Here is a 21,240-nt window from a genome sequence, read left to right on the forward strand (position 1 = left end):
CTGTCTCCACCTATATCCTTCCTTTGTCCCGCCCCCCTGACATCAGTCTGAAGAAGGGTCTCGACCCGAAACGTCACCCATTCCTTCTCTCCCGAGATGCTGCCTGACCTGCTGAGTTACTCCAGCATTTTGTGAATCAATACCTTCGATTTGTACCAGAATCTGCAGTTATTTTCTTAAATTAATATAGTACAGTAAAGCAACACAAGAACAGCAGTACATTCAACTACTTTGGTGTGTTCTACATTCAGTTATGCCTTAATTAATCTGTACCTCAATTCTATTCTTAAGAATGCAGGTACAGCAGGCAGTGAAGTAAGCATGCAGGTACAGCAGGCAGTGAAGAAAGCTAATGGCACGTTGGACTTCATAACGAGAGGAGTTGAGTCTCGAAGCAAAGAGGTCCTTCTGCAGTTGTACAGGGCCCTGGTGAGACCAAACCTGGAGTATTGTGTGCAGTTTAGGTCGCCTAATTTGAGGAAGGACATTCTTGCTATTGAGGGAGTGCAGCTTAGGTTCACCAGGTTAATTCCCGGGAATGGCAGGACTGTCATATGATGAAAGAATGAAGAGACTGGGCTTGTATTCACTGGAATTTAGGATGAGAGGGAATCTTATAGAAACATATAAAATTAAGGGATTGGACACGCTAGATGCAGGAAACATGTTCCCGATGTTGGAGGAGTCCAGAACCAGGGGCCACAGTTTAAGAATAAGGGGTAGGCTATTTAGAACTGAGATGAGGAAAAACTTTTTCACCCAGAGGGTTGTGAATTCGTGGAATGCTCTGCCTCAGAAGGCAGTGGAGGCCAATTCACTGGAAGCATTCAAAAGAGAGTTAGAGAGAGCTCTTACGCGTACGGAATCAAGGAATATGGGGAGACGGCAGGAACGGCGTACTGATTGTGGATGATCAGCCTTGATCACATTGAATGGCGGTGCTGGCTCGAAGGGCCAAATGGCCTACTCCTGCACCTATTGTCTATGTATTCACCACTTTTTGAACATGAATTGCAATTCACAGCTGTTTAGTTGACAGCATATCATGGCAGGTTGTCAATACACAAGTCCCAAACTTTGAGATGCAGCTAGCAAAGCACCCGCAACTGCCTTCCACTACCGGAGCCTACTTGAGAGATAAGAGATGGAACTCTCCCGCTGTGATGTCCCACGTGCACAACGAGGAAGGAGATAAAGTAAGAGTTTTTACTTCATTGATTTCAATAGGGATTTTGGGGCTGTAGTAATATGGCAAAAAGAGCAATGTCTTTATTTATTTTTAAATAATTATTTATCTTTAAATTAATATTTTTAAATAATCAAGTGTTTCAATTATTAATTCTTTAAATTGTTCTTAAATTTAATTACAGTTTAATTTTTTCATAATAGCTCCAAATCTTCACTGCTTTCAACAGACAAAAGGAGGAGCAGGACCTATGCCATTAAAGGCCCTGCTATCCCTCAACTCAGGCTTCTGTAGTTCAGAACTCATTGAGCCAACTGGACTAGTTAAGACAAGGAAGGGAAAGCCATGGGAAGCCATTTTAAGCAACAGCTGCAAGATTCAACCCAAGATTTCCAAAAACTCCTGTTATCTTGACTGTCATTGAGCAAAACTGCTGATTGGAAACATATGCTGTCAAAACAGTTTCATGTAATGGACTAAGTCTACTTCAAACTGGACAAGAAATGACTAAACCTACTTCAGAGAAAAGTGAATCTCATCCAGTTTAAACTGAACTTTAATCTGATATAAAATGGCGAAAGACTTAACAATCCATGCCACTCAGTTTCTTTTTATCTCAGACAATTATTAGTTGGAATATAGACGACCACTTGTAGATTTTGAGGGAAAACTGAGCTTACTCGTTGCACAAGGCATCTAACTACCTGCAACATTAAAGCAATGCAACCTGGAGAGTTTAAAGTCACACGAGAATCAGAAATAAGTTGGACCAGTGTTCATTTAGCCGTAATGCATTGGAGGAAACAAAATTGGCAAAAGGCAAACCACGCCATCGTCTGTTGGACTTGAGAAAAAATTCAAGTTAAATTACATTGGGCAACCCTTCAACTAAGACATCAACAATTTAGCAAGCACACAGGCTTAATGGTCTAAACTGAGAGCGTGGTGGAGATAAATGACAAAAGAGGAAGTAGTTGTACTAAGTAATGCATGGCTGGGAAAGTGGGGCTTTTTTTTAAAGGTCTTCATGTTATGTTTCAATGGAACTTTTATAAAGTCCATAAAATGCTGTATAGCTGCTGATTGAAGGTTATTTTTCAAAAATCATAAACCGTTAAACAAAAAACATACTGACCATAAACTGGCGTTTTCCCGGGAAGCACCACCACCACCAGTTGAAGCCCTGCATAGGTGTTCTTTAGATGCCTGAACATTGGCTCGACACTATCTGCCCCTTGTGCATATTTACAGAAACAAGGTTGACCTTGTATTGGCATGCCAGCGTCCCTGGATATCTTTCTTAATTGATCTGTGAATGCTCTTAAGAGAAACAACACAATTGGTTATTCAAGCATTCCTGACACCACTTTGAAATGCATGTTGCAAACTATCTCGGCAGTGTTAAAACACCAAGTTAACATAATCATTCTGCCCTTAAGTATAATGAATAATTCTGAAAAAGCATCTTGGTCTGGATTTTGCTGCAGTTCTGCATAGACTAGCAGAGGTTATGACTGATTGAGCTTCACAGGCTACTCTCTGCTTGCAGATTCTGTATCATTAGCATACTGGGGCTATAAGAAAAATTGAGGTAGGTGACATTTCTAATTACGCCAACTTTAATATTCTTTATATAAAATTCTGAACTACTTTGAATTGATTTTTAAAATCCTTTTTAAATGATTTTTTTTTTTTTAAATCATAGTTTTTGGATACTTCAGAGTGAACCAGTGGAAAGGCTTGACCTCTTCGAGTGACAGCACAGTTGCAAAAGGACTTGCTCCCTGCCAAAAGCTTGCAGAAGAGTTTTGTGTACTTGTTTTGAACTGCCCACATTATTGTTCAAGGCCTTGCCATTGCTCAAAGGTTGGCATCCCATTAAATGCCTCATCGTTTGGTGGATCTTGGGCTCTCTCCATCAGCAACACCTGCCTTCTGGATCTAGAGTACACAAGATCAGAGGAATAGGGAACACCCAGGAAGATCCAACTCCTATTTTTGAGTTCTTTACCGTGGAAGAAGTGGGGAAACGAGTGTGTATGAAGGAACTGCAGATGCTGGTTTAAACCAAAGATAGACACAAAATGCTAGTAACTCAGCGGGACAGGCAGCACCTCTGGAGAAAAGGAAAGATTGGAAAGACTAGGTTTGTATTCACTGGAGTTTAGAAGGATGAGAGGGGATCTTATAGAGACGTACAAAATCATAAAAGGTCTAGACAAGCTAGATGCTGGAAAGATGTTATCAATTTGGGGGAGTCCAAAACCAGGGAACACAGACTAAGAATAAAGGGGAAACTTTTTCACCCAGCGAGTTGTGAATTTGTGGAATTCTCTGCCACAGAAGGCAGTGGAGGCCAATTCACTGGATGAATTTAAAAGAGAGTTAGATAGAGCTCATGGGGCTAGTGCAATCAAGGGATATTGGGAGAAGGCAGGCACTGGTTACTGACTGTAGATGATCAGCCACGATCACAATGAATGGCGGTGCTGGCTCGAAGGGCCAAATGGCCTCCTCCTCCTGCACCTATTTTCTATGTTTCTTTGAATGGGTGACGTTTCGGGTCAAGGCCCTTCGTCAGACTGATGTCGGGGGGGGGAGTCAGATAGATAAAGAAGCGTGAAGGTGTGAAAACAGGGCAAAGGGAATGGAGATCAAGGAAAATGATCATTGTTAGCTGGGAGAAGGTAACAACAAAGAAAACAGATTAAATGTAGTCAGAGACAGTAAGACCAGTCAGAGAACTGGGAAGAGGGAGGGATGGAGAGAGGGAAAGTAAGGATTACTTGAAGTTAGAGACGTCAATGTTCATACCATTGTAAGCTGCCCAAGAGAAATATGAGGTGCTGTTCCTCCAATTTGCACTGGGCCGCATTCTGACAAAGGAGGAGGCCCAAGACAGAAAGGTCAATGTGGGAATGGAGGGGGAGTTAAAATGTCCAGCAACCGGGAGATTAGGTTGGTTCAGGCGGACTGAGCGGAGGTGTTCAGCGAAAAGATCGCCGAGTAGGGAAACGAGTCAGCTTGGCAGAAAAGGAGGGAATAAGAGGACACATTAATTGCAAACATTCTCCCAACTCCTCTCTCCCAGACTATTGAAATTTTAATTTCTCAACCCAATACTGCCCTGTGTCCTCACCTCCTATGTATAAAGTCACAGAATTGGCTCCAGAATGTATCAGAGAGCAAAAACGTCTGACGGTTCCTGCTTAAATCATGGTGCAGAGGTTAAATCTTAAACCCCTTTCAGCACACCAAGACAAGAAAATAAACCCAGTTCCTCTCCTGCTGTGGATAAACAAATCACTAGATAATGTAAATCTCACAAATGAATGAGAATGTGCCTAAATAGGTATACCCTACATTAACATTTAGGTTGTAGTTCCCTCCATCAATCCATAGCCTCAGAGTACATTATCTTGCATCTCCACATTTACCACTATTCATTAATCTAGAAAGAAAAAAATGTGTAACAGCATTCAAGGGCCTACATTCCTCTTTTGCTTAACTTTATACAATCAAGTTATAAATAATGTGGATCAACTTTATTTCTTACTTGAGTGTATCTTCTCTGCACTGCCTCTGTGGAGCGAAACAGGCAATTGCCCACACTTTGACTTCAATGCCAGTATGAAACTGTTTACCTCGCATATCCCAAACACCTTGAATGGGAGTAGCAATTGTCTTATTCTGTAACAAAAAATTAGAAAACGTAAGATCGGAAAGATTTCAATGTTAATGGAATAGTGTACCTAGATTAAATATCGAGCAAAGAGGGTTGTTATTCATCCTAGCCTTTTACAATATACAAATAATTTCAACAAAAACAAAACATGCTTGAAATAAAAGTTCACCTCGACCACAATGGAGGTGCAATTAACTGATTATCATACAACAATAATAATAATTGTTTACAAATTACTTATTATTTCATTTTTACAAGCACTACACGAGATGGGGAAAACAGATTTCTTCTACAGGACTTTCATCAGTATCATTAGACATCACTGTTGAACAGGATACCATCAGAAGACGTTGTATAACCTATCCAGTCTAGTATGTTACTTGTTTAACTTAAAATGCTTGACTGAAAGCATAAGAAAGGCCTACCATGAAAAGACAGCCATAAAGGTCACTGAAGGCCATTTTATTATGAAAGCTGGGTACTTTCATGTCACACTTGTGCCTAAATATATTACTTCAAGGTTAACATCTCAATTTTAAATTTACTTGATGGATGACATTTTAATTTGACAATATAGAAGTCCATACCCGACCACCATACAATAAGGAAGGTGCCTGAAGAACTCGACCTGGAACATCTGTCATGTCATCTCTCACTCCTATTCCAAATTCCTGAACATAGGGATCTGCATTAAAACTAGCACTTTTCATCTGAAAAGGAAAAGAACATTTGACAGGAGTGAACCAGATGTTTGCAGATCTAAAAAGTTAGAAATTCATTATACCTGCCAAAGGATTTTAAAAAAATGATCATCAATAAAAACATTTTAACTGCAATAATGCAATACTGATGTTTATTTAATAATATGGGAACTGGACATTGCTGCACGGCTATCATTTATTGCCTATCCCTAATTCTCCTAAGTGATGGACGTTACTCACCTTCTTGTACGCTCCAGTCCTCCTAGTGTAGGCATTCCCAGGGTAATGATGGGTAGAGGTGAAGTGGTCCAATGTAGAGCAGACCACATTATTACACCAAATGCAGTACACTAGATTGAAAAAAGTGCAATTGTTGCTTCACCTGGAAGGACTGTTTGGGTCCCTGGATGGTGAACACAAGAAAATAGGAGTAGGCTACCTGCCCCTCAAGCCTTTCGTACCATTCAATAGGATCAATGCTGGTCCAACTCAGACCTTAACTCCTCCTCTGATAGATCTTTGTTTCTTCAATCCTTGATCTTTCAAAGTTTATCCACCTCCACTTCAATTACATCTAATCTTTTCACCTTAATGCAGCAGGATAGGGATTCCAGAGATTTATATTATATTTCATGAAATCTGTAGGCAGTTAAATTGGTTTTAAATTATCGTTTCCTTATCTTGAATCCATGTCCTCTCGTTTGAGATTCTCCCAAAGTGGAAGCATCGCCACACTGACCTTGCTCTACATCCTTAGGATTTTATGTTTTAATAACATCCCTCATTCTTCTCAACTCGAAAGAATACATACCAAAGATATTTAGTGAGGCCAATTAAGTGAGGTCATCATCGCAGATATTGTCCTGGTGAATCTTTTCCATGGCAAGGGTACCAAAATTGTGCACGGTTCCATGCAGGGCCTCACGAACACCCATACAATTTTAACTAAAAAACGTTCCAGTTTTTAAATTCCAACCCTTTTGCAATAAAGGTAAATACACAATTTCTCCTTTTAACTACCAGGGAGATTACCAGGGAGAAGGTGCTTGGGAAGCTGAAAGCGTTGAAGGTGGATAAGTCACCTGGGCCAGATGGACTGCACCTTCGAGTTCTGAAAGAGGTGGCTTTAGAGATTGTGGTTGGGGGGGGGGGGATGACTATGTATAAACACTGCTGTAATTTCTACATGGTGAAACCAAAATGTATAAAAATGGCCTTTATTAAAATCTGACAATGTGCACTTTAACCACATGTGATTTTTTTCTATTACAAATCTCAATTTATGGAGTAGAGGCAAATAAATAAATGATGGGTCTTTGTCCCAAACATTATGGAGGGCACTGTAAGTGGGAACAAAGTGAACCATGCAAGAAAGAATGTAGAAAGAAATAAGGTCAGTGGAACATAATGTGGGAAAATGAGTTTTTCCATTTATGAAGGATGAATGAAGGAATAAATTACTTAAATGGAATGAAACGACAAAATGTTACTAAGTATAGGAATCTTGGGGAGGGGGAGATCAGAATACACGATTCACAACATTAACAGCAATTAGAAAAGATAATGGAATGTTGGCCTTAATTGCAAGAGACAGTTATAAAAGTAAAGAAGTTTTGATGCAACTTTACAAGACACTGGTGAAACTGCATCTCCAGTATTGTGTAGATTTTTGGTCTCTCTATTTAAAGGATATATTTGCATTGAAGGCAGTGCAGACAGTTCACAAATTTGATTCCAGGTATGAAGGAATTGATATATAGAGGGCAGCAGACTGCCACTGTGCTGCTCAGCTTCAGCCACACTGAAGTCAGAAGCAAAATTAAATAAAAACAAATTTAATAATTTGATTATTAAAGTGCGTCCTTGGTACCATGATAATATCTCCCAAAATTACCTACTCACCAGTTTGCTGATCTCATCTTGTCTGTCTGGTGCAGATCTGGCAGTGGCTCTAATCATAGTTGAGGTTTGATTGTCTGTCAGCTTTTTTATACATCTCTGTCCAGCTACAATATTACACACCTATGACAAAACCAATTAAAATTAATATGCCATTAAAATAGGTTTAAGGCATTGTAAATGAGAAAAATTGCAGATGCTGGCAATCTGAAAAGAAAATGCTGAAACACTACATAGATGAAGTAGAATGTACAGGAAAAAAGGTTCAGGTCAAAGACTAATTTTACAGTATTAATGGAAATAAAAATTCATTATTAATAGGAAATTAATATTGAGTGTAAAAATGGCAAATCTTTGTTCTATTCAATATATCAGAAACAAACACCTGAAATTTAATTACATTGTGCCAAATTTCATTCCATCCTTGTAACACTCAATTTAAAGTTGAAGCAATTATTCTTGACGGAAACAAAAGGATGCTCTATTTACTTTCAATACAATTTGCAGTCTAAGGAGTGCTGTCTGGAGGGCAGGTCAGATAAGAGTCATGGCTGCAAGGTCAAGTCAAGTTTATTTGTCACATACATGATGTGCAGTGAAATGAAAGTGGCAATGCCTGCGGATTATGCAAAGAAAATTACAATTACAGCATATAAATTTAAATTAATACAGAAAAGAAAATTTAGTCCCTGGAGATATAATAGTTTACAGTCCTGATGGCCTTTGGGAAGAAACTCTGTCTCATCCTCTCCGTTTTCACAGCATGACAGCGGAGGCGTTTGGCTGACCGTAGCAGCTGGAACAGTCCGTTGCTGGGGTGGTAGAGGTCCCTCATAATCTTGCTTGCTCTTGATCTGCACCTCCTGATGTATAGGTCCTGCAGGGGGGCAAGTGTAGTTCCCATGGTGCATTCTGCCGAACACACTACTCTCTGCAGGGCCTTCCTGTCCTGGGCAGAGCTGTTCCCAAACCAGTGTGATGTTGCCGGACAGGATGATCTACAGCCCCAGAGTAGAAGCATTGAAGGATCGTCAGAGACACTCTGAATTTCCTCAGCTGTCTAAGGTAGTAAAGGCGCTGCCTTGCCTTACGCACCAGTGCAGCAATGTGTTGTCGTCCATGTCAGGTCCTCTTTGATGTGGACTCCCATGTATTTAAAACTGCTCACCCTATCCACAGTAGACCCATTTATTTCCAGTGGTGTGTACGTCCTTGGATGTTGAGCCCTTCTAAAGTCCACAATCAGCTCCTTCGTTTTTTTGACATTCAAGAGGAGGCTATTGTCCCGACACCAGAGTGCCAGATCAGCCACCTCCTCTCGGTAGGCCTTCTCAACGTTGTCGTTGATCCGGCCCACCGCCACAGTGTCATCAGCAAACTTGATGATGAAGTTTGAGCTGAACCTGGCCACACAGTCATGTGTGTACAGGGAGTACAGTAGGGGGCTAAGGACACAACCCTGGGGGGATCCTGTGTTCAGGGTGAGGGGGCTAGATGTATGCTCCCCCATCCTGACCACTTGGGGCCTGGCGGTGAGAAAGTCCAGAACCCAGGCACACAGAGGAGTGTTAAGCCCCCGTTCCAGCAGCTTCTCAGCAAGCCCAATTACATGTGAACAGACAACATTGTTAAAGCAACAGTAATTGGCAATGATGGCTAAAGCAGTGTCAAACAAGATGGACAAGAAAAATTAAGGAGAAAAAAGTTAAAATGAAACAACATTTGCATACATATTGCAATTTTAGATCGTCCAGTCATCACACTGGATGTAAAATATCTCAGTACATTTTATTACAAAGCTTTACTTAAAAGCTGTGATTGTCATAGCCACCTTACCTCAAGAGGAAGATAGGTGTGCTTTTGCTCCTGTCCGACTTGTAGACATGGTAAATGAGGATAGCGAAGATTTAGTTTGTGCTTATCCTTGAAATATTGTGCTACTGTGCATTCAACAGTCTGCCCATTCTCTTGCTGAAGTGGGAATCTATGCAAATTCAAGGAAAGCAAAAAGTTCACATTTTACCAATTGACAATCCCTCACAAAAAAATAAAATAAAAGGTTTAAAAAAACCAAACAGGAGTTGATAATTAAAAATGCACTATGCTTATAGTTAAAACAATCTTCAAATTAGAAATGGTTCTAAGAATAATATACCAAAGAATTATCTTCAACTGTTAAAACATAAATGTCCTGTTACAGCAACTAGATTGGTTATGATCAATTTTAGTTTTGCACTGTTTAGGGAATGTCCAACCACAGTCTTTAAGATTGTATATCATACAGCTGCATAAATCCAAAATTTATTGAAGATTTAATTTTACAAATACTACTCTATATTTGCAGCCAAGTAGTTAACTTAAATCACATTTGCCAATTCAACCTCTAGAATGAATTATGCGTGAAGATTTTAAAAAAATACAACATTGCACTTCATTCATACGTAAATATCTTACGTTTGATGGCTTGCTGGTCTTCTAGTAACATTGCATACTCTGTATTTTCTCTTCATTTGTCCACAATGAGTTATCTCCACCTTAAGTCCTAAAGAGAATTAAGAGTCTTTCAGGTGACAGACTAAATACTAATACAGCAGATATCAAGGTCCAGTGCATTCAGAACGTATTCAGACCCCTTCACTTTTTCCACATTTTGCTGTGTAACAGCCTTATTTTAAAATGAATTAAATTCTTTTTTTTTTAAATCATCAATCTACACACAATACCCCATAATAAAAAAGTGAAAACAGGTGTTTAGCAATTTTTGCAAAGTAATTAAAAAGAAATAACTGAAATATCATATTTACATAAGTATTCAGACCCTTTACTCAGTACTTTGTTGAGGCGCCTTTAGCAGCGATTACAGCCTCAAGTCTTCTTGGGTATGACGCTACAAGCTTGTCACACCTGTATTTGGGTAATTTCTCCCATTCTTCTCTGCAGATCCTCTCAAGCTCTGTCAGGTTGGATGGGGAGTGTCGATGCACAGCTACAGTGCATTCAGAAAATATTCACACCCATTCACTTTTCCACATTTTGCTGCGTTACAGCCTTATTTTAAAATGGATTAAATTCTTTTTTTTTTAATCATCAATCTACACACAATATCCCATAATAAAAAACCGAAAACAGGCGTTTAGAAATTTTTGCAATGTAATTAAAAAGAAATAACTGAAATATCACATTTACGTAAGTATTCAGTCCCTTTGCTATGACACTCAAAATTGAGCTTATGTTCATCCTGTTTCCATTGATTATCCTTGAGATGTTTCTACAACTGGTTGGAGTCCTCAGTGGTAAATTAAATTGATTGGACATGATTTGGAAAGGCATACACCTGCCGAAATAAGATCCCACAGTTGACAGTGCATGTCAGAGCAAAAATCAAGCCATGAAGACGAAAGAATTGTCCGTAGACCTCCGAGACAGAATTGTGTCGAGGCACAGATCTGGGGAAAGGTATAAAACAATTTCTGCCGCATTGCAGGTCCCGAAGAGCACAATGGCCTCTGTTGTTCTTAAATGGAAGAATTTTGGAACCACCAGGACTCTTCACACACCCGGCCAAACTAAGCAACCGGGGGAGAAGGGCATTGGTCAGGGAGGTGACCAAGAACTCGATGGTCACTCTGACAGAGCTCCAGAGTTCCTCTGTGAAGATGAGAGAACCTTCCAGAAGGACAACTATATCTGCAGCACTCCACCAATCAGCCTTTATGGTAGAGTGGCCAGACGGAAGCCACTCCTCAGTAAAAGGCACATGACAGTCCGCTTGGAGTTTGTCAAAAGCACCAAAAGGACTCTCAGATCATGAGAAACAAGATTCTCTGGTCTGATGAAACCAAGATTGAACTCTTTGGCCTGAATGCCAAGTGGTACCGCTTATCACCTGGCTAATACCATACCTACAGTAAAGCATGGTGGTGGCAGCATCATGCTGTGGGGATGTTTTTCAGCGGCAGGAACTGGGAGACTAGTCAGGATCGAGGGAAAGATAAACGGATCTAAGTACAGAGAGATCCTTGATAAAAAAACCTGCTCCAGAGTATTCTGGACCTCGTACTGGGGCGAAGGTTCATCTTCCAACAGGACAATGCCCCTAAGCACACAGCCAAGACAATGCAGGAGTGGCTTCGTGACAAGTCTGTGAATGTCCTTGAGTGGCCCAGCCAGAGCCCGGACTAGAACCCGATCGAACATCTCTCGAGGGACCTGAAAAAAACTGTGCATTGACGCTCCCCATCCAACCTGACAGAGCTTGAGAGGATCTACAGAGAATGGGAGAAATTACCCAAATACAGGTGTGCCAAGCTTGTAGCGTCATAACCAAGAAGATTTGAGGCTGTAATCACTGCCAAAGGTGCATCAACAAAGTACTGAGTAAAGGGTCTGAATACTTACGTAAATGTGATATTTCAGTCATTTCTTTTTAATTACTTTGCAAAAATTTCTAAACACCTGTTTTCACTTTTTTATTATGGGGTATTGTGTGTAGATTGATGATAAAAAAAGAATTTAATCCATTTTAAAATTAGGCTGTAACGTAGCAAAACGTGGAAAAAGTGACGGGGTCTGAATACTTTCTGAATGCACTGTACATCACAACTGAATTCTACTTGTTATACCAATGCCAGCTCCTTATTAAAGTTACTTAACTATTAGAGATCCACACTTTATCTTCATAGATTTGTCTGTAAGTGTTCCTCCAATTTTCTTTCTAAAGTTACAAACGAATTCGTTTACACACATTCAAGAATTGTAGATCACAGTTTACTATCTACAAAGGATTTCCAGTTATCTTGGCAAATCTACAACTTGGGCCAATCATAACTGCACATATTTTGAATATTTCTATCAAGTATTCTCCTCAAGTTTTAACTTGTCAAAACTCTATCTTGGGAGATTGGTCCCCTGAAGGATCAGTGTGGCCGTTTGTGTGGAGCTATAGGAAATGGGAATAGGAAATAGGAAATTAATCTTAAATTAATACTTCTCGTCTGTATTAGGGGCATGTATAAGGTAGGCAGTCAAAGTTTTTTTTCCCCCAGGGTACGAGAGTTTAAATTTAGAGGGGCTTAGATTAAAAGTGAAAGTTAAGGGGAAACTAAGGGGCCAAAATCTTCACTGAGTGGGTGGTGGGGAAATGGAAAGAGCTGCCAAGGTTTTGGAGGTGGGTACAAATACAGCATTTAAAATATATTTAGACAAGTTCATGGATACAAAAGGATTATCGAGATATGGGCAAAATGCAGACAAATGGAACCAGCCTAGGAAAGCACCTTCGTCAGCACAGACATAATTTTTTGACGATAACTCTCAAGATCTATGATTCCAGAGTTAACAATTTATCATGTGGTTCTTTGTCAGGCACTTATTCAGAAAACCAATTCCACATCAACACCACCATCTTCTTATCCAAAATGCAAGTAGGAAATCCTGACGCTCAAGTGAGGCAATATTGGGTAGTCTATTTGACATCTTGCAGTGACATATTCAGATGTTTGTGCTCCAGAGAACGGAGAGCATGTAGAATGAGACAAAAAAATAATTCCCTCAAACACACAAGTAAAAAAACGTTGCCAAATGTGTTTACCTTCAGGGAAAACAAGCACATACCTGAAATGTACATCACCCCATTGCAACTATTTCTTTCCACTGAACCAATGTCAGATCTAACTAGAACAGCCAGGATACTGCAAGAAGTTTGCACTCCAACACTGGACTCCACAAGGAGCTCTGCATTGGAGATTAACTGGAAAATTATCACCATGTCCGGAAGTTCTTGTGCATGAGTTCCTTAGATTCTATGCAAAACTGCTGCATTTCTCAATAAAATCCAAGCTGGTATTCCATTTGAGTTTGTTTCATAAAGTCCTCAGCGTTGAAAAACAAGGACAAAATATAAAATACAAATGGATAAAGACTAGACTTTAGAGGTTAATGATTTGTTTCAAGTCATGAATCCTTTTGATTCAATAAAGGATAAAGCATTTCTAATGGCAAGGGACCATCAAGGAACTTGGTAATGAACTATGATTGGCACGAATCAAAGACACCAGGAAATGTTTGAAGAAGACACAAGCTTTTGTAATTTGGATAGAGGAAAAGGGTAGGGAAGGTGGAGGCAGAAGAAAGGAGAATGGGCAAAGAAAGGAATTGTCCTCTGCAGCACAGTGCGACAAAATGGTTTGATAAATTGGTCAGCGGGATCAGACCGCAAATGTTAACTTCAAAGGTGCCAAAAATTGCAGTTTCAAATCAAAAACAAATTTGTGTTTCAGCCAGGAATTAATTGTTTGCCATTGTACCCCATTGTGAATGCAGATTAAAGAACAGCAGGGAAATGTGAAAAGGAATTAATAGGTCAATTGCTGATGCTCAGATAACACAGCTTCCTGAAGCAACATTGATGACCATGAGGCCGTCATCGCATATTTAAGTGTCATAAAAGGTTATCTGAAAATAGTCTACCGTAACTTTCCCATTCTTCCGTACTGATGAGTGAGCAATTAATTCTTCTCTACTCCTGCAAGACCCAAAACAAAACCCACCCGATAGCTAGTTCCATATCTTAGATTACAACAGTCTCACACACATGCTCCATGTATTCTCACAAGAGCCCTTTAGACCAAACACATTTAAGAGAATATCGGACAGATTTGTTCAATCTAGTGAACAACTTTAATGCAGTAATTTTAGATAAATTACTTAAAGTGGCAGAAGATTCCAATCATAACACAATAATTAAGTTGGTTGGCAAGAATCAAAGTAACTCTAAGGTGACCTGGAAATTGTGAAAGAATTATACAAAATGGAAATACACCATTCAGTCCACCACATCCAAGCCAACTGGAAGGCACAGAGAACATATAACAGTACTCAGCCAAAAACGATAAAAAAGTTAAACTAATCTCTATCCGCACATAATCTTGATCACTCCTTTGCCTGCATATCCACGTGCCTATGTAAAAGCTTCTTAAATGCAGCTGTTGTAAACGCTTCCACCACCACCCTGGCAATTAATTCCAGGCACCAACCATTCTAGGTAAAGAACTTTCCCCCCTACCCTTAAAGCTATACCCTCTAGTCAATGACGTTTCCATGCTGGGAGAAAGGTTATGACTGTCTCCCCTATCTATGCCTCTCATCGTCTTCCCTCAACTTCCCATGCTCCAGAGAAAACAATCCAAGTTTGTTCAACCTCTCCTTCTAACTAATACCATCTAATCCAAGCAGCATCCTGGTAAATCTCTTCTACACTCTCTCCAAAGCCTCCACAATGTTCTTGTGACGGGGCGAAAAGAACTGTGCACAAAACTCCAAATGCTGCCTAACCAAAGTTCTATAAAGCTGAACACATATTCCCAATTCTTCTATTCAATATCCCAACCCGATGAAGGCAAGCAGACCATGCGTCTTCTTTCTACTATACTTGTGTTTCACAGACCCACCTATATCAATTCCAGACAGCAGCATTTGGCCCATAGCCTTCCATGCAAAGGCAATTTAAATGCTCATTTAGACACTTATTAAATGTGCCAGTGACTTTTGCTTCCACTGCTCTCGAAAAGTGCATTCTAGGTACTTGTCAATATCTGTGTAAAAAATTATGACCAATGGAAGAAAAACAATAACAGGAGGCGGCATGAACTGGTGACCTTTACCAATAAACTGGCATAAGCAGACTGGACAGAACATCTTTCTGTGCAGTACCATCTTATTATTCTAGTTCAAAAGGTATTCTAAATCTTGTGAAATAAACCCACTTATCCTTCAATTTTCTGCCAATTACAAATTGATCAGTAACAATGCAATTTTTAATTTTCAGTAGTTGAGTCAAAGTAAATAATATATCTATTTAACTTTGGAACCTAGGCTATGTTGCTTAAGTAACACTTATTATCCATCCACACTTGCCTTGGCAACTGTGTAGCTGGAGTCAAGCGAGTAGTGTGGGACTGGTCAAATATGACCTGGTTGATTAAGTGTCAACAGTATTACAGAATAACATCAAGGTTGTAAGATAATCTTGAGCTCTCACCATCATTTCTTCTTGCAAAGATTCATAAATTACTGAATATTGTTAATTTTGTTGCGGGAGTTTCCATGCTGCTAAATGGGCATTAACCTCGGGAGTTGTTTGTTCATAGTCACATAACTATATCCCCAAATTGAAACATCAACTCATTAATTCATATTTAATACTGTGCAAAAAAATTAACTACATTAAGGAAGAAAATCTGAACAGTGTTAGATTCCAATATTTAATTCTTTATTTAGTTTTCACAATTACCTTTTATTTCCTTTGTGAATTTTACTCTCTGAGAGTCAGTTAATGGCTTCTGCTGTTCTTCAATATTTTTAAAATCCAAAACTTCACACATGAATTCAATCACCGGCTGAGCCTTGTAAAATGCTGTAGCAGATACTAAAACAAAGAGAATTTCTTCAGATAGTAACATTCACTCTCGTTTTTAACTTAAATACGTGCTCTAATTAATTAGCTATTGGAACAGAAAGCAATTAAACAGTTTTTCCCTTGTGAGCTTCAGGATCTCTCAATCATTACTCGAAAGGTGACAATCAGGTGCAGGAAATAAACATGTAGTGATCTTAACATTAAAAAGTCTAAAAAAGGTTGAGTTTTCTCTCACCAAAAACAAATGCATGCTTGAAGTACAGATGGCTGAAAGTATTTGATACATTATCTTTCAGTCAGAAAGAATGGATTTCAACAGCAAGGAAACAATGATTAGAACCAAGAAGACTGATTGCAATACCAGGTAAGCCAAAGTATGGGCAACAAACTACCACTCCATATGTCTATAAGTAGGGAGAGGTTAACATGTATAAGCTCAAACAGTGGTGGGCAAACTGCTAATTATGTCTGGACAATATATGTTTCCATTGTAGCAAGTTTTGAACTGCACTGAATTGTTTAAACTGCATCCATTATAAATTAAAACTATAACATGTATTTGGTACATTCCTTCTACCATAAACAGGGGCATAATATCTCATCAATGACAGTCGGCTGCTGGAAACTGTTTCCATGCATCTAGAACTAAGCTTCATCAAAGATAGATTCAGCACTTTGGGTATATGGCTTAATTTTTAAGGAATAAGTTTGGCAAATGGTTATAACCAGTAAAATTACACAATTGTGCACAGGATGTCCTGAAGCTCATGTAAAAGACAAAGAAACAGAGTTCTTATCAACAGGAAAAAAAATGGGAAATGAATTGCAGATGGGAATAGTATCAATATAGAATTATGAAAAAAAAGTTAATAAAAAAGTTAATGCTGGCCGATCCTCTGAGTTCCTCCAACAGTCTATATCTTTGGTATAAACCAGCATTTGCAGTTCTTTGTTTCTACCTAATACTCATTAAACAGTGATTATAGGAATTAATAATGGAAAGCATTTTCAAGGTAGATGACTTAAACGCAGATTTTGCACCAGGCTTCAAACTTAAGGATACAAGTTACATCTCAGATATTTCTGTAAATTGGGAATTGAAGGGGGTTACTCAGAAATTATTCATCATGGTTGGGACACTAAGCAAATTGTTGGTGCAACGGACTGACAAATCCCGACGTAAAAATAGATATCATCCTAGGGTCTTAAAAATTCAATGTAATCAGGAAATGACAGTCTGGTTTTGTGCAAAGTAAATCCCAATTGACCAAATTATTGAAGTTCATTAAATTTGTGACATGTGTTGTGACTAAAGGAGAACATGTGAATGTACCTTGTATCAATTTCCACCTAGAATTTGATAAGGAGCCTTGTCACATTGCCGTGGAAAATAAAAACTCCATGATCCTGGAAGGAACACATTGGTTTGAAAAAGGATTGACAGGCTAAAATGAAACTGCAGGCATTAATCATTTTTTTATTTGGAAAGGTATAACACAGGCTTTGCCACAGTGATTGATGCTGGGGCCTCAATTTATTTTATAATTTACATAATTAGCTGGGATATAGCTACTAAATTGTGACGATACAAAGGCAGGACTGTAAAGTTATGAAGTGAATGTCATAAATTTACCAAAAGATATAGATTGGTTAAAGGCAAACAAAATACATGGGAAAATGTGAACTTGTCTATTTTACCAGGAAAACAAAAAAAACATTTATCAATATGGTGATAGACTGCAGACCTAAGAGATGGAGAGGGATCCAGGTATTCAAATTCATAGCTCACAAAAGCTGAAAAGCAGGTAGAGAAAATTAGGAAAGTTAACAGAATGACATTGCCTACCCTTTTCTGGAATTGAATACAAAAGCAGGAGGTTTTGCTTCAGTTATATGGGGGGCAGTGAGACCACATTTAGAGGATTCTGTGCAGAATTTGTATTATTTGCATTGAAGTTTAGAGGTTTACCACAGTGATACCTGGAACTAGCATGTTGTCTTGCAAGGAAAAATTGTGCAGGCTATATCTGTACCAGAGTATACCAGTTGTACCAGACTTATACTGGAGTTTAGAAGAGTAGGTACAAGCCGCCTCCTCTTCTGAAATAAGGGTAGAATATGGAGATTATGTTTCCTCTCATGGGGCAATGTAGAACTAGGATCACAGCTTAAAAATGAATAGCCCATTTAAGACAAGTGGCAGTTTTTTTCTGTCACAAGGTCATGAGTCATTTGACCTCTTTCCAAAGGGCAGTGGAAGCAGACTATTTCTTTATTATTTTATCGCACAGGTAGATATTCAGGATAAACAACGAGCTAAAAGTAGAAAGGTGGATTTAAAGTTACCAACTTATAAGCATCCCAACAAATAAACAAACTTACATTATCTGTTACTCCACACAATTTATATTACATATATACCAAAGCAATAACACAAACAATTTGGCTCTAAATAATACACATTTAAAATATATTTAAAATCTTAAAGGATGACATTCGTGATTTACAGAATGAACAGTAAAACTGCATGCAGTCATTCCAGCACATTTACATTAAAGGTCAAATTATTTATACTTGTTTCAACAATGGACACTTGATTGCAAACTGTTGATTTCAATATGTTGAGCACAGTAAATTGACAAAATAATTTTCTCTCAATTTTTTACTTCAAGGAACCTCTCGTATCTCATTTCTTTCAATTAAAAATTGTATAAAGAATCATCTGCATCATTACTGATAGGAAAGCTTGTGCAAATTGTCCGAGGTCTCCCTTCATTATTTCAGTGACAGTATGAGAGAAGTATTTCACTGGCCATCAAATGCAACATGAATGTTCAAGGCCAGAAAGTATACAGGAATATCTTTTAAGGATAGAAATAAGCAATTTGAAACTAGGTTCATATTTTTTACCCTTTTTTAAAATAAGTTTTTTGTCAGTTTTTCATGCTCTCACTCTTGCTAATTATGACCAGCCAAATTCCTATATACATTATTCAAAACGCCTTGATTTAAAAATAGGTAGGCATATTAAAACCAAATCTACTGGAATATAGAGATCAGTGTTTTATGATTGAACCCGCTGGTACAGCGTACCGGCACCTGTAAAGAGCTGGGTCATTTCATTTACGGCTATGTGACACGTTGATTGATTGAAGTATTCAACATGAAAACAGGCCCTTGGGCCCACCGAGTCCACGCTGACCATCGATCGATCACCCGTTCACACAAGTTTTATGTTAACCCACTTTTGCATTCACATTCTACATACGAAGGGCGATTTACTGAGGCCAATTAACCTACAACCACTTTGGTATGTGGGAAGAAACCCGAGCGCCCAGATGAAACCCATGTGGTCACAGGGAGAATGTGCAAACTCCACACAAACACTCGAGGTCTGGTTCAAACCCGGGTCTCTGGGGCTATGAGGCAGCAGCTCATTTATTAAAGGCATCTTTTTGTCTGCAAAGTAAAAGAGCACAAATGGCAATCATATTTCTCGAACCAACATAAATAAATTAGTACAAGATGCTAACCTCGGAAACCTACCATCAATATTAAGCATCATTTTCCATAATGATGGTCTGACTGATTGATGAAATCCAAACCAGACTTCCCTGCCCCCTCCCAATGGGTTGGAACACCCCTCTGAAGGTGTGAAGAATGAACGGCCTACTGGAGTGTACCTGAAAAAAAATGTACACGTTAACTGGATAGACGGTAGTCACGGTCTTGATTCCGAGAGCACATTCCACATAAACGGTATGGGCAGCACCCTTGTTGCAAGGCAGCTCCCTTATGGAGTTCTTGCACAGGGCCACCAGAACCAGGGACGTCCAAAAAAAGCTATACAAGGATTGCGTCAAAGATCGCCTCAAATAAAGTGGGATTCCTACAAGAGAGTCAGTCTGTCGTGCCAAGGAGAGAACAGGCTGGTATTCCTTGACCAAAATGGCCTGTATCAACTTTCCAGGCAGCCAACGGGACAGAGTCAATAGAGCCAGAGAATGCAGAAAGGCCTTAGCATCTGCACCTCCCACAGCGTCTCCTCCCACCCAAATATGCACCTCTTGCATTAATATTTCCATTCCTACAGGCCATGGTGTAATCCTTGAAACAATTTTAATGACTTTTTTTTCAAACTTGAGTCATAGAGTGATACAGTGTGGAACCAAGCCCTTCGGCCCAATTTGCCCACACCGACCAACATGTCCCAGCTACACTAGTCCCACCTGCCTGCTCTTGCTCCATATCCCTCCAAACTTGAAAGGATCTTGAGATTTAAGTATGTTAGAATGTAGTATGGATCAAAAAACTTCAAAAGTGATTAATCATCACAACAACCCATTCCTGCAGTGTTACTGATTTCCTTTAATATGCAGAAATATATGCAAGCATATCAACTAAATACCATTTTAAGTCACAACATGTTTTTCCTCACCTCATGGATGGTAGATGTCTCATCACAACATCCAGTGCTTGAATAGATTCAAAAGGAATTGATGGGAGTCGACCTGAAAGTGCATCATGCAAGGCTTGGAGGCTGACACATGCCACCCATTTTATCACCACCTTAAAAATTCTATCCTTTCCTTCACCTGGTAAAGTCACCTCAAGCTCCACCTATTTAAAAAGAAAACAAAGCATTAAAACCGAAATCAGCAGATCAAGAGACATCACCCAGATCGTATGGTTAAATAAAAATACTTAAGCATTAGTCACCGCACATATTGAGATTACATCTGCACAGAAATTTCACAATCTGGAGTAAATAGATAATGCAAGTAGAAATACAAAATTGTTTGACAAACCAATAAATAGCAGTGAACAGTTGATTAACAAAGTGTAGGAAAGTGTAACATGTGAACACCCCTCCCCCCCGGATGTGTGTTGTGTCAAGAGTGTGTTAGAAATAATGTCCAACCAAAACTCTCTAGGATATTATCTCACAAGCATGCTTCAAAAGACTACTAATCTATAACCCCTTCAGGCACCAAGATTGACTTATTTTATGTCTGCAGCATTGCCTGTCACTGTCCTCTCTTAACTTGAATGCTACTGTCGTATCTTTATCTTTGCTTGTATCCTAACTAGCTCTAGATTTGACTGTGGCAAAGCCATATCTGCCAGCCTCCTGGCTTACACCTTCTATAAACCTGTACTAAACAAATATTCTTACCTACAAGAAAACAGTGCCATTCACCTGTTGCACCTGGCTTGCTCAACTGCCTACCTACCTACATTGGTACTCACACTGGCTAGGTTTCATTTTTCACCACAAGCCTGTAATTCTCCAATTTTAATTGATTGAATGCATCATTAAATTTCACTGAACCACCACTGGGAGCCAAATCTT

The 21,240-nt window shown here is 39.1% G+C and overlaps 1 protein-coding gene across 2 annotated transcripts in view; it reads right to left on the reverse strand.

The window, feature by feature from the left end:
* ago2 (argonaute RISC catalytic component 2) overlaps positions 1–21,240 on the reverse strand; it is a 74,728-nt gene that overhangs the window by 22,164 nt on the left and 31,324 nt on the right. For both annotated transcript variants that reach the window (XR_013547163.1, XM_078397505.1), the window contains exons 4-12: positions 20,326–20,507; positions 19,434–19,570; positions 15,762–15,896; positions 9,926–10,013; positions 9,308–9,455; positions 7,475–7,594; positions 5,459–5,581; positions 4,743–4,876; positions 2,322–2,506 (exon numbers count right to left, since the gene is read on the reverse strand). Coding sequence is in view for 1 of the 2 variants with exons in the window: in XM_078397505.1 (XP_078253631.1) it covers positions 2,322–2,506; positions 4,743–4,876; positions 5,459–5,581; positions 7,475–7,594; positions 9,308–9,455; positions 9,926–10,013; positions 15,762–15,896; positions 19,434–19,570; positions 20,326–20,507 (1,252 nt within the window). In the remaining variant the exon portion in view is untranslated. The remainder of the gene's footprint in view (positions 1–2,321; positions 2,507–4,742; positions 4,877–5,458; positions 5,582–7,474; positions 7,595–9,307; positions 9,456–9,925; positions 10,014–15,761; positions 15,897–19,433; positions 19,571–20,325; positions 20,508–21,240) is intronic.

The sequence above is a fragment of the Rhinoraja longicauda genome, chromosome 4 (assembly GCF_053455715.1).
Source record: "Rhinoraja longicauda isolate Sanriku21f chromosome 4, sRhiLon1.1, whole genome shotgun sequence".
NCBI classification, from domain to species: Eukaryota; Metazoa; Chordata; class Chondrichthyes; order Rajiformes; family Arhynchobatidae; genus Rhinoraja; species Rhinoraja longicauda.